This window comes from Ammospiza nelsoni, chromosome 28, assembly GCF_027579445.1.
Source record: "Ammospiza nelsoni isolate bAmmNel1 chromosome 28, bAmmNel1.pri, whole genome shotgun sequence".
NCBI classification, from domain to species: Eukaryota; Metazoa; Chordata; class Aves; order Passeriformes; family Passerellidae; genus Ammospiza; species Ammospiza nelsoni.
The window spans coordinates 3,399,679-3,412,098 of record NC_080660.1 but is presented as its reverse complement, the minus strand read 5'-3'; the positions used below and the strand labels follow the sequence as shown (position 1 = coordinate 3,412,098).

The window sequence follows — 12,420 nt, the reverse complement described above, 5'->3', positions numbered from 1 at the left end:
GCCCACCCCACAGTGACATTTCTCCTCTGTGCCACATCCATGACCTCTCTCCTTGTGCCACTCCCTGTCCCATTCCACCCCCAGCCCCAGAACGTGAGCCTTAGGTTAAAACAAGTGTATTAAATAAAACAAAAACAAAACCAAAAAAACCCTTTCACAGTCCCACCCCGCCCCACACCCCCTCCCCAGGGTCTCCCTGACCCACTGCCATTGTCACGCCGTGTCCCCCGCCGGCACGTGCAGCCTGTTGTTGTCCACATCCACGTCCCCACCGAGCTGCAGGCAGCACGCCTGGGAGCCTTCATCCTCCTCCTCCTCCTCGGTGGCAGCTCCGGGTGCCGGGGGCTCCGCGGTGCCCCCGTTGAGGGGCACCTTCTCCCTCTGGCGTGACGGGGGGCTGTGGGGCGTGCTGCAGCCCCTCACCTTGCTGCGAGCCCTCAGCTGGTCCCGGTAGGCCATGAGGGCCAGGCAGGCGGCCCCGGCCAGCGTCACGGCCAGCAGCACCGTCACCGTGACAAACTGGGACCAGTATGAGCGGGGCGGCGAGCCCACCTCGCCCAGCTGGGCCCCGCCAGAGTCCCTGAGCTGGTAGCGAGCCACGGTCCAGGTGTAGCCGTTCTCTGTGGCCTGGCAGGTGTAGGTGCCGGCCATTCCCTGCTGCATGATGACCACCAGCGTGTGGTCAGGCTGCAGCACCGTGTGCCCCTGGGCACTGCCAGGCTGCTGCCAGCTGTAGGTGGCCAGGGCGGAGCGGCGAGGGCACGGCAGCTGGACCACGGCATTCAGCGGGGGGCTGAGCCCTGTGGGTGTGGAGAACACAGTGATGTGGTGCACCTGAGGCAGAGGAGAGATTTTCTAGGGTAGAAATCTATTTTGATTTAGGCAGAATGTACATCTTTAAGTGTGTAGCTTTCTGTGTAGTCTAGCTGCAAAAAGCCCAAGTGTCATGGACATCTTTTATGAAAAATCCTTTCCTTAGGATTTTTCCTCCTGCGAAGCTGGGAGGCCTCAGGAACAAATGTAAACAATGGTTATCTGCTGCTGTAGAATGCAACAGGTGGATCTGGGATTGGTCTCATGTGGTTGTTTCTAATTAGTGGCCAATCACAGTCAGCTGGCTCAGGCTCTCTGCCCGAGACAGAAGCTTTTGTTATCATTCTTTCCTATTCTATTCTTAGCTAGACTTCTGATGAAATCCTTTCTTCTATTCTTTTAGTATAGTTTTAATGTAATATATATCATAAAATAATAAATCAAGCCTTCTGATACATGGAGTCAGATCCTCATCTCTTCCCTCATCCTGGACCCCTGTGAACACCATCACACCTAAGCTCAGAGAAACTGCTTCAGTGAAAGACGGAGATAAGGGGGGAGGAGACAGAAAGTGATAGAGAGAGACAGAGACTGCTGTGAGAGCAACTCAACCTGACCTAGGAATTCTTTCTGATAAAGAAGAACTAGTGGCAAAAGTCACGCGAAATTTGTATAAACAAACATGTAAATATTTATGAACTATAATGTAAATATTTATAAACATATATATAGTGTGAATATTTATAAATATAAATGTAAATATCTATAAAATAAATATTGTGAAATTGTGTGCATATGTATTTGAGAGGGGGATAAAAAGGGACCTGAAATTCCCAGAAGTACACATGTCATTTTAAGGGAATGATTCCCACATGCATCCAGCGCTGTAGTAAACATCCTGGCTTTACAACTTTCACAAAAGCTGCAAAGTTTTGTTTATCCCCACAAAACACACCCCATGAGCCCCATCCCACCCCCCATGTACCCCCATACTCCACCCTGCACAGCGGGATCCTCCGGTGCCCCCCAGGAGCGGGGCATGGCCGCGCTCCTCCCGCGGTGGCACACGGCGTCTGGTCTCCCCTTCTCAACATCCTGCAGCCACTCACTCCTGCAGCCAGAACAGAGCGGTCAGCAGCACCCCAGTGACCCCCAGAGCCCTCCCAGCTCCCACCCTGCTGCTCACTTGTTGTCGGTGGCCAGGTGGGCACGCAGGCAGGCGCCCCCGGGGCTGTGCCAGGCGCAGTAGGGGTCCCGTGCCAGCACGCACTCGGCGCAGCTCCGGTGCAGGCTGCAGTTGGCCAGCGGGACCTGCAGGACGCCTCTGGAGTAGCCCACGTAGAGGATGCCCTGGGGAGGGAGAGGTGCAGGGCTGAGCCTCCCCCTGATGCTGGTTTTGGGTGGTTGTTGGGTGTCTGGGTGCTCACACCTGCCCTACCTTCCCTGGTGCCAGCAGCAGGTTCTTCACCGGCTCTGGCGCTGCAAAGAGCTGGATGCTCTCCACGATGTGGGCACCCTCCACTCCCTCAAGCTCCACTGCCTTGTGCAGGAAACCCTCGTCTGTGGGGCATGGGGACATTGCTGAGGCTTTGGAGCCAAGGGGAGGGTGGCATGGGTGACCCTGTGTGCCCCCCATATCACCCCACCTGTGGCCAGGAACATGACACGGTACGGGGTGCCCAGCACGTCGTGGGTCTCATGGACTGTGATGCGCGTGTAGGTGACATCTGACTTCACCAGGAGAGGCTTCCCCTGGAGGGGTGACACCTTCCCATCCATCAGGAAATGATCCTTCATGAAGCTGAGGGCTTTGTCCGAGGAGGCACCCATGGAGCACTGTGGGGGGACAGAGGGGTTTGTGCTGGGGAGGGAAACTGAGACACGGGGAGGAGAGGATCTGTGCTGGGGAGGGAAACTGAGACACGGGGAGGGGAGGATCTGTGCTGGGGAGGGAAACTGAGACACGGGGAGGGGAGGATGTGCCGCAGAACCATGCTGCCCTGGCCAGCATCAGTGGGGTGCAGAGGGACCCCTCTCCTTTCCCATCCCACCTGCAAGTGTGGGCACACAGGGATATACAGAGCCCATCTCCTGGGGACCAGCGTTGTCCCCTGGTGGGGAGCACACCCCTGAGGGGCAGCACTCACACTGCCAGGCCGGGGATTCATGTCAGGGCCACTGTAGACTGTCCAGCGAGAGCTCTCCTTGTTCAGCTCCTTGTACTTGCCCTCGAAGACCTTCTCCAGATCCTCCTGACTGTAGGCACAGACGGCGGCACTGCCCGCCCTGCCTGCCTGCCTGCAGGGAGGGACAGTGGGCAGCAGCAGGGCACAGGCCCCTGGGCTCCCTGCACAGCCCTGGGCACTCACCAGTGCGAGGTGAACAGCTCTGGGCACTCAGCACTATGAGATGAAGAGCCCTGGCACTCACCACTGCGAGGTGAACACCCTGGGCACTCACCAGTGCGAGGTGAACAGCCCTGGCACTCAGCACTGCAAGGTGAACAGCCCTGGGCACACACCAGTGTGAGGTGAACAGCCCTGGGCACTCAGCACTGCGAGGTGAACAGCCCTGGCACTCACCACTGCGAGGTGAACACCGTGGGCACTCACCAGTGCAAGGTGAACAGCCCTGGCACTCAGCACTGCAAGGTGAACACCGTGGGCACTCACCAGTGCAAGGTGAACAGCCCTGGGCACTCACCAGTGCAAGGTGAACAGCCCTGGGCACTCACCACTGCAAAGTGAACAGCCCTGGGCACTCACCACTATGAGATGAACAGCCCTGGGCACTCACCACTGCCAGGTGAACAGCCCTGGCACTCACCACTGCGAGGTGAACACCGCGTAGAAAACAGCGCGGCCGTCATGACGGGGCAGAGCAAAGGCGTGGTGGATGACGTTGAAGGGGAAGTGGCCGGGCTCGGAGCACTGCAGCTGTGCCTTCAGGAATGTTGTCCACTTCTTCTGCAGCACCTTGTCCCCTCCTACATCGCTCTGCAGGAAGGTGCTCATCACCAAGGTGACATGAGCTCTTTGTCCCCTGCCATTGTCCCCTGAAATCATTGCTATCACAGTACAACTATCATCCCCATTATGGTCTCCCATCACTGTCCCTGTCCCATCATCTCCTGTCACATCATCATCATCCCCCACTGTCGCTCTGATTTTTTAAGATTTTCTAAACTTTCTGATGTTGACATTCTTGTAGCGAACTTTCTCACACACTTTCTGTAAATAACTCACTGTTTTGCATTCTTTTATGGCCTACCGGGACCAGCTTCTCTTTTATGGAAGAGAAATTTGATAGACTGTTGGATTGTCCACTGTCATTGGAGAGGTGGCACTGTCACCCTCCAATCCACTGTCACTTTCAGAAAACCATAAATGCTAAAGTCAGAAAATAAACTTCCCTTTTTTCTTCTTCACCTTGAGAGCAGCAGTGTGCGCTCGTGTTCTTTCGTGTCCTATAGTGACACCCCACCACTGTGCCCCCACTGCAGCCCACCACATTCCCTGCTCTCACACCTTGCAGACACGGGCCACCCGTGGCACCAGGAGCTTCTCAAAGAAGTCAAACTCATCTGCTGTCTCCTCGAAGAAGAAGTAGACCTTGTCGTCCCCAGGGAGGCTGAAGGAGGCCACGAAGGCGGCGTCGGCTGCACGTAGGGATGGGTGAGAAGCTGGAGCCATGGAGGGCTGCAGCACCTCCCCAGGTGCAGCACCTTCCACCTGCTCACCCGAGAGCCAGCGGAGGAAGGCGTCTGTCTTGAGCAGCGTGCGGGTGCCCAGCGAGCGGGAGATGATGGGCTCGTTGCCCTGGAAGTTGTTCATGGTGCCAGCATAGAGCTCTCCGTCTGCCCAGGGACACAGAGGGGGCTGAGCCATGGTGGGGACCCCCCACCCTCGCCCTCGACTCCGTGGGAGCCCAGCTGAGAGGCCACTGGCCCCATACTCACCCACCAGCAGGGCCGTGTAAGTGTGCTGGGGATCGAAGGGGCACTGGCCCTTCCCGTCCAGGAAGGACTGTCGTCTGCCACTGGCCAGCGTGAAGCTTTCCAGGTGCTGTGCAAAAGGACAGAAAAATCAGCCAAAGGACTGAAAACAACCCCAAATCTGCAGGGAATGAGTGTGGAATACCTTGCAGACATAGGGTGGCCCATGTCTTCAAGGTGGGTGCAGGGATGATGGCAGGGGCTGATGACAGAGGATGCTGGGGGTACCCGGCTCCTGTCACCTTCCCTCATAGTCATTTTGGGGGAGTGGCAGTCCCCACCACGTGCTCAGCATGGAGGAGACTGAGGCAGGGACAGAGAGCCTGGAGTCACCTGAGGGGACCCAAAACTGGGCTCTCCCTGCCAGAGGAAGAGTTGCTGGCAGCTGAACGAGAATCACCAAGGGCTCCTTTAGCAGATGGCACACAAAGATGTCCCTTGGGGGGGACACCCAGCACCCCCGTCCTGGGCTCACTTCTGGACTGTATTTTGTAGGTCCTGACAAAACACAACCTCACAAGCTGCCCAGAGAGCCCCAGAATGCTGCCCTGGGGAGGACACTCACGATGTAGGTGCACGCAGGGCTGAAGGCGTAGGTGCCACAGGCGTAGAGGTGGGTCTGGTTCAGGGCCACCAGGACTCGGATGAAGTTGAAGCACTCAGTCTGAGATGGAAAGAGTTGGGTGCTGAGCACCCCCATAGCTTTGCGGGACCCCTGAGCCCCCCACAGGGCCAGCTCACCTCTTCGCTCTTCTTCTTAAAAGCGCATTCAGATGTTTTCACATCTGTGGGTCCCCACCTTATCTACAAAGGAAACAAAGATGTTCCTGGGCTGTCGAGCTCAACCCCACGGGAAAACTGAAACACAGCAGAGGCACCTCCCTCTCCCACCTCCCCAGAAGTGGTGCTGCTCACCGAGGCTTTGGCACGGATGCTGCCAGGGGTGCCAACGGCGAGGGCCAGCAGCCAGTCGCGTGCCCCCACGTAGAGCTGCTCCTCGCTCTCATCCAGCAGGAAGATGTCGTAGTGGGACACGTTGTCCTGGCTGAAGTGGGTGAGGGTCCGCCGGGGGTCCCCTGGCAGGAGCAGAGGGGGTGAGGGGAGCCCAGGGGTCACACACCCCCCCCCCCCCACCCTCTGTGTGCGGATGTGGCAGCAGCTGCCAGCACAGCAGCTCTGTTTAATCTCACACAGGAAACGGGGCGCAGTTCTTCCCCTTCAGATTTCATATCACCATCACCCCTTCACCCTCCAGCTCCCCACTTCCCACTGTCCCCTCCAGCTCCTGCTGCAAGAGCTGGACATCCCCAAGCTGCAGACCCCCAGAAATGGGGTGCATTTCCCCCCCAAGCTGTGCCTGTGATGCTTTGGGGCATCTGTTTGGGAGATGCACTGTCCCAGGGTGCCACCCTGGAGGGGTTACAAACCCCAAAGTGTCAGACTGGGTGTCACCAGTCCCCAAGGTGCTCTTGGGCACAGGCAGAGATTGCAGATTCTCATTCATCCCTAGCAGGCACCGAAACTGGGGGATTTTTGCAATTTTGGGCATGGCTGCTCGGGGAAAGGGAAGTGACAGCGCAGTCAGGGCTGGAAAGGCACGACCCTGCCGTGGGGCAGAGACCTTCCTGCAGCTCGATTGGGACATCCCAGCCCCCCAGTCCCCTGCTTTGCCCCCATGCCGTGCCCTGTCCCTTCCAGAGGCAGCTTCTCATCCCCCAGGGTGACCCTGAGCACACCCTGGGTGCCAGCTGGGTGACAAAATCACTGGAGGATCCGGCCCATCGAGTGCTGGGGTGCCAGTAAATGATTGTCTCATCCCCCCCAACACCACCTGCAGCCACTGGTGCTGTCCCCAACCCTCTGAGGGTCACTGATGGGGCAGGGGGGGCTATGCTGGGGGGCACCCCAAGGTTCCTGATGCTGTCACTGTCACCAACCCCACTGGGGGTCACTGATGGGGCAGGGGGGCTATGCTGGGGGGCACCCCAAGGTTCCTGATGCTGGACACTCTGCCCTGGGGATGGACCCTGACACAGGCAGAGGTTGTGTACCCAACCCTGGGGGTGGACACTGTCCCATACAGAGGCTGTGTACCCCCCTCCACAGCTATGTACCCCCCTCCCCAGCTGTGTACCCCCTCCCCAGCTGTGTGCCCCCCTCCCCAGCTGTGTACCCCCTCCCCAGCTGTGTACCCCCCTCCCCAGCTGTGTACCCCTCTCCCCAGCTGTGTACCTCCCTCCCCAGCTGTGTACCCCTCTCCCCAGCTGTGTACCTCCCTCCCCAGCTGTGTGCCTCCTCCCCAGCTGTGTAACCCCCTCCCCAGCTGTGTACCCCTCTCCCCAGCTGTGTACCCCTCTCCCCAGCTGTGTGCCCCCCTCCCCAGCTGTGTACCCCTCTCCCCAGCTGTGTACCCCCCTCCACATCTGTGTAACCCCCTCCCCAGCTATGTACCCCCCTCCCCAGCTGTGTACCCCCCTCCCCAGCTGTGTACCCTTTCCCCAGCTGTGTACCCTCCTCCCCATCTGTGTGCCCCCCTCCCCAGCTATGTACCCCCCTCCCCACCTGTGTACCCCCCTCCCCAGCTGTGTACCCCCCTCCCCACCTCTCCCATGCCGTACTCACCGCTGGGGAAGGCGAGGCGGGGCAGGGGCTCGGCAGAGCAGAGCAGGGCAGCCGGCACCACCACCCCGCAGAGCAGGCGGAGGGCGGCGGGCATGGCTGGGGGCGGCAGGGCTGCGCCCCACGAGGGTCCCACCACCATCCCTGCGGGCAGGGAGGGAGAGGGTCACACGCTGCTGCTGGGCTGGCTGCGTGTCACCGCCCCCGGCGGAAACCAGAGGGGGGAAGCGGTACCCGGGAGAGGGAGGGGGAAGGGGGTGTCTGCAGTGCCTCGAGTCCCCACGGGCCCCCCCCAGTTTGGGCACGAACTTCCCACTGCCATGCCGGCACCCAGAGGGGTGCTCTGGGCCTCTGGGCTCCTCACCAACATCTTGGCACGGTCAGGATGTCCCCTCACCCTCTGGATTCCAGCACCAACATCTCTGGCACAGAGATGTCCCCTCGTCATGTGGGGCTCCAGTACCGCCATCTCTGGCACAGTCAGAGATGTCCCCTCACCCTCTGGGCTCCTCATCAAAATCTCTGGCACAGAGATGTCCCCTCGCCATGTGGATTCCAGCACCAACATCTCTGGCACAGTCAGAGACGTGCTGTCACCTTCTGGGGCTGCTCTACCAAAATTTTGGCACAGTCAGAAATGTCCCCTTACCCTCTGGGCTCTTGTACCAACATCTCTGGCACAGTCAGGATGTCCCCTCTCCATGTGGGGCTCCAGAACCACAATCTCTAGTACAGAGATGTTCCTTCACCCACTGGGGTTCCTCACCAAAATCTCTGGCACAGCGATGTCCCCTCGCCCTCTGGGACTCCTGCACCACAATCTCTGGCACAGTCAGAGATGTCCCCTCACCCTCTGGGACTCCTGCACCACAATCTCTGGCACAGTTAGAGACGTGCTGTCACCTTCTGGGGCTGCTCTACCAAATTTTTGGCACAGTCAGGATGTCCCATCACCTTTTGGGGCTCCTCACCAAAATCTCTCACAGTCAGAGATGTCCCCTCACCATGTGCAGCTCCTGCACCACAATCTCTGGTACAGCCAGGATGTCCCCTCACCCCTTGGGCTCCTGCACCACAATCTCTGCCACAGAGACATGCTGTCACCTTCTGGGGCTCCTGCACCAAAATCTCTCACATTCAGAGATGTCCCCTCACCATGTGCAGCTGCTGCACCACAATCTCTGGTACAGAGATGTCCCCTCACCCTCTGGGCTCTTCCACCACAATCTCTGGCACAGTCAGAGATGTCCCCTCACGCTCTGAGGCTCCTGCATCAATATCTCTGGTATAGTCAGGATGTCCCCTCACCCTCTGGGCTCCTGTACCAAAATTCTGGCACAGTCAGAGATTTCCCCTCACCCTTTGGGGCTCCTCACCAACATCTCTGTCACAGTCAGAGATGTCCCCTCACCTTCTGGGTTCCTGCACCAAAATCTCTGGCACATTCAGAGATGTCCCCTCACCCTCTGGGCCTCCTGCACGGGACCCCAGCACACAGGCATCCAGAGGCTCCTGCCTTTGCCCCCAGAGCCCATCCCCACCAGGAATTCCTCTGCCTGGCTCCATCAGTGACCACAACACCCACAAAATGGTGGGGAACACACACGGGAACCCCTTCCTGCAGCACTGGGGACAGATCCACATCTGCAGAAGCCGGCGGTGCCCAAACCCCTTTGCCCACGGCCACCGCGTCCCCAGCGAGCAGCATTACCTCTCTGGCAGCCCAGGACGGAGCCTCTCACCTGCAGCCCTGGCACGGGAGCCCCGGGCAGGTGCCCGAGCCCCGGGGGCTGCGGCCACGCGTGTCCCGCGGCTCCATGCCCGGCTCGCTCCGAGCTCCCAGCCCGGCTCTGCCGAGCCCGGCCCAGCCCAGCCCAGCCCCGCGTGGCTCCGGGAACCTGAAAGTCCTGCTGGAAGAGGACGAGCCCCGGCAGGTTGGGGCAGTGGGTGCCTGAGCCCGCCTCTCCTGCCTCGCATCGCTGCGGGGAGAGCAGCGGAGCCTGGCGGAGGCGGCCGGGATGGGAACCGGGATGGGAAACGGGGAGCTCTGCTCCTGCAGCTGGGTGCCCCGGGGGTGGCAAAGTGGGGGGCAAGGATGTGCCCAGGTGCCAGGCTTTGCTCGCTGGGGAAGGCTTTGGGGTGAGGAAAATAAATGGCATTTTTCCTGTGGATTGTGCGGGCCAACAGCAGGCCTGAGCATCATCCCCCAAACAGTCCCATGGGGATAAGCATCACCCAGAAAACCTGCACCCCAAAACAGTCTCATGGGGACAGGCATCAGCCAGAAAAACAGACCTCCAGGGGGGAGCAGTGCTCCCCAAAACAGCCCCATGGGGCACCCCCGAACAGCTCCATGGAGCACCCACAAACAGCCCCAGGGAGCACCCACAAACAGCCACACGGGGCACTCCAAAACAGCCCCATGGGGAACCTCCAAAACAGCCCCATGGGGACAGGCATCGCCCAGAAAACCTTCACCCCAAAACAGCCCCATGGGGCACCCCAAAACAGCTCCATGGGGCACCCCAAAACAGTCCCCCATGGAGCACCCACAAACAGCCCCATGAAGCACCCCACAACAGCCCCATGAAGCACCTCCAAAGAGCCCCATAGAGCACCCCAAAACAGTCCAATGGGACACCCACAAACAGTCCAATGGGACACCCACAAACAGCCCCCCATGGAGCACCCCCACAACAGCCCTATGGGGCACCCACAAAGAGCCCCATGGGGCACTCCACAACAGCTCCATGGAGCACCCCAAAACAGCCCCATAGAGCACCCACAAACAGCCCCACGGGGCAGCCCCACAAATCTCCCACAGCTGTTCCCCAAACCCATCTTCCCCTGGACATTCCATCCTCAAGCCCAGGCTGCTCTGGGCCGGCTGTAGGCAAGAAACCCCCCAAAACCCAAGCCCTGGAGTTGCTCACCATCCCCGAGGCACCCCGATATCCCTGAGGACGAGGCTGAGGAGCATCCTGCCCTGCTGGGACCTCCTTACCTGCCTCTGCCATGGCCAGAGCAGCCCAGGGGAGCCCCGGCAGGGCAGAGCTGTGCTCAGCACCTTGCTTGGCTGGGACAGAAGCTCCTTGTGAGCACAGAACGCTGAAAGTAGGTTACTCTGCCCCGGATTTCCCACTTGGCAGGGGCTGCAGGGGGACGGGGCCGCACGGAGCCTCGGACCGGCCCCATTGTTCTGCCCTGGGCTGCAGCCACCGAGGCCGTGGAGGGGGGAAGGGGGCGGGGGGGGAGATGGAAACGGGAGCAGAGGCTCCTCAGAGAGGCTGGAGATTTGATTTGGGGCTGTGGTGGGGCTGAGGAAACCGCCGGTGTTACCCAGTGTGAGGCAGGGCTGAGGCAGGATGTGAGGTGGGAAGCTGGAATCCCCTCTCAGCCTTGTCTCTTCTCTTTTTTTGGGGTCCCTGGTCACGGGGGTGTAATTTGGGGTGTAATTACATCTGGGGATGTAATTTCCAGCCTCCTTCTATAGGATTTGGCACATGGGAGGGAGACCAAGGGTCCCTCATCACTGCGGTGCTTCATTTTCCCCCTGCTGCTTTCAGGCTGAGCACAGACGTGGCTCCATGGGTCCTGCTTCTGCTGAGATCTCCTCCTGGAGGATTCCCTCTAAGACAGGGTTGGGAATGTAATTTACAGCCCCTCTCTATAGGATTTGGCACACGGGAGGGAGACCAAGGGTCTCTCAACACTTGGATGGTTCAGTTCCCCCTGGTGCTTTCAGGCTGAGCACAGCTGTGGTTTCATGGGTCCTGCTCCTGCTGGCATCTCCTCCAGGAGGATTCCCTCTAAGACAGGGAGCACTGTGCTGTCAGTGGGCACAGAGCCACAGGATGGAGCCAGGCCCAGCCCTGGTGCTCACCAAGGTGGGCAGTGATGGGTGCAGGGCAGCTGTGGAGCTGGTGTGGCACTGATGTGCCAGCTGCTCAGACATCCCCCTGCCTCAATTCCCAACAGTTTGCTCCTTCTCCTGCAGCTGGGCTGCAATTCCCTGCCCATGCCAGCTCCCAGGAGCATCCCCGTGGGGTGGGGGGCGCAGGAATGATCCCAACACCCACGAGGGGCTGGGGCAGCTGGGCCTGGGGGAGGCCCCAAGATCCAGATGTGAGGGGGAAGCCCCGAGATCCAGATGTGAGGGGGAAGCCCCAACCTCCAGATGTGTGGGAGATGGAAGGCAAGGCAGGAGGGGGTGGGCTAAGGGCACGGGAGGATGAAGGGGAGGAATTTGGGAGAGGAAAAGGGAGCTGATTGTGCCCATGGGGTTGCTCCTTAGCAAGGGGGGGGAGAGCTGGGGGGTGCAGGTAAGGGAGAGGAGGATGCACAGGGGGGAGCTGAGGGGTGCAGGAGGTGTGGAGGGGTGCACAGGACATGGGGGAGAGGGAGGTTTGGGAGGAATGTGAAGGGCAGAGAGTGGGGGGGGGGGGTACCGGGGGGTACCGGCGGTCTCCCCAGGGCTGGCATCTCGTCCTCATCCTCATCCTCATCCTCATCCTCATCCTCATCCCCATCCCCATCCCCATCCTCATCCTCATCCTCTTTGTTGCCGCTTTCAGCATCAGCGCTGGGGGTCCCCCAAGCCCAACCCCACTATGGCGATTTCCCCCTTTCCCCCTCCACCTCCCGGCCCCGCGGAGCCTCCCCAGAGCCCCCGGGGCCCCCCAGGCGCCCCCGGCCCCGGTGGCGGAGCGGCGGTACCGACCTGCGGCGGGCGGGCGGGAGCGGCATCCCCCGGCCCCGCATCCGGCTCACGTCGCCATGGCTACGGCCGTACCGCGGCTCCCCCCGCACCGACAGACAGACAGACTGACAGACAGACCCGGACGGACTGACGGACACGGGGCTGCGGAAACCGAGACACCCCCGCACTGGGGCATGGAGGGGGCTCTGCCTCCCCTCACCCCACACAGCACCGAGCCTGCAGCCCCAGGAGGGGCAGGGACACCCCTGTGCCCCCATGGTGTGGGTTACATCCT

General features: G+C 60.2%; 1 protein-coding gene across 1 annotated transcript; it reads right to left on the bottom strand.

The window, feature by feature from the left end:
• Nucleotides 1-213: 213 nt before the first annotated feature.
• On the bottom strand, nucleotides 214-7,626 carry SEMA4A (semaphorin 4A). Its single transcript, XM_059490192.1, has 14 exons — nucleotides 7,430-7,626; nucleotides 5,723-5,883; nucleotides 5,549-5,611; nucleotides 5,373-5,471; nucleotides 4,772-4,877; nucleotides 4,553-4,669; nucleotides 4,341-4,471; nucleotides 3,640-3,809; nucleotides 2,961-3,111; nucleotides 2,460-2,649; nucleotides 2,252-2,373; nucleotides 2,000-2,163; nucleotides 1,812-1,924; nucleotides 214-800 (listed from the first exon to the last, which is right to left on the bottom strand). The coding sequence occupies exons 1-14, from the start codon at nucleotides 7,566-7,568 to the stop codon at nucleotides 214-216; spliced, it is 2,313 nt and encodes a 770-aa protein (XP_059346175.1). The 5' UTR covers nucleotides 7,569-7,626.
• Between the last annotated feature and the right edge of the window lie 4,794 nt (nucleotides 7,627-12,420).

What these genes read in the sequence shown, in the direction of transcription:
- SEMA4A (XM_059490192.1), bottom strand. Translation starts at nt 7,568, where the DNA reads ATGGTGGTGGGACCCTCGTGGGGCGCAGCCCTGCCGCCCCCAGCCATG. An exon ending in GCGGTGTTCACCTCGCAGTG is followed by an intron (nt 3,112 to 3,639) that starts GTGAGTGCCAGG and finishes CCCTCCCTGCAG; the next exon opens with GCAGGCAGGCAGGGCGGGCA. An exon ending in TGCTGCTGGCACCAGGGAAG is followed by an intron (nt 2,164 to 2,251) that starts GTAGGGCAGGTG and finishes CTCCCTCCCCAG; the next exon opens with GGCATCCTCTACGTGGGCTA.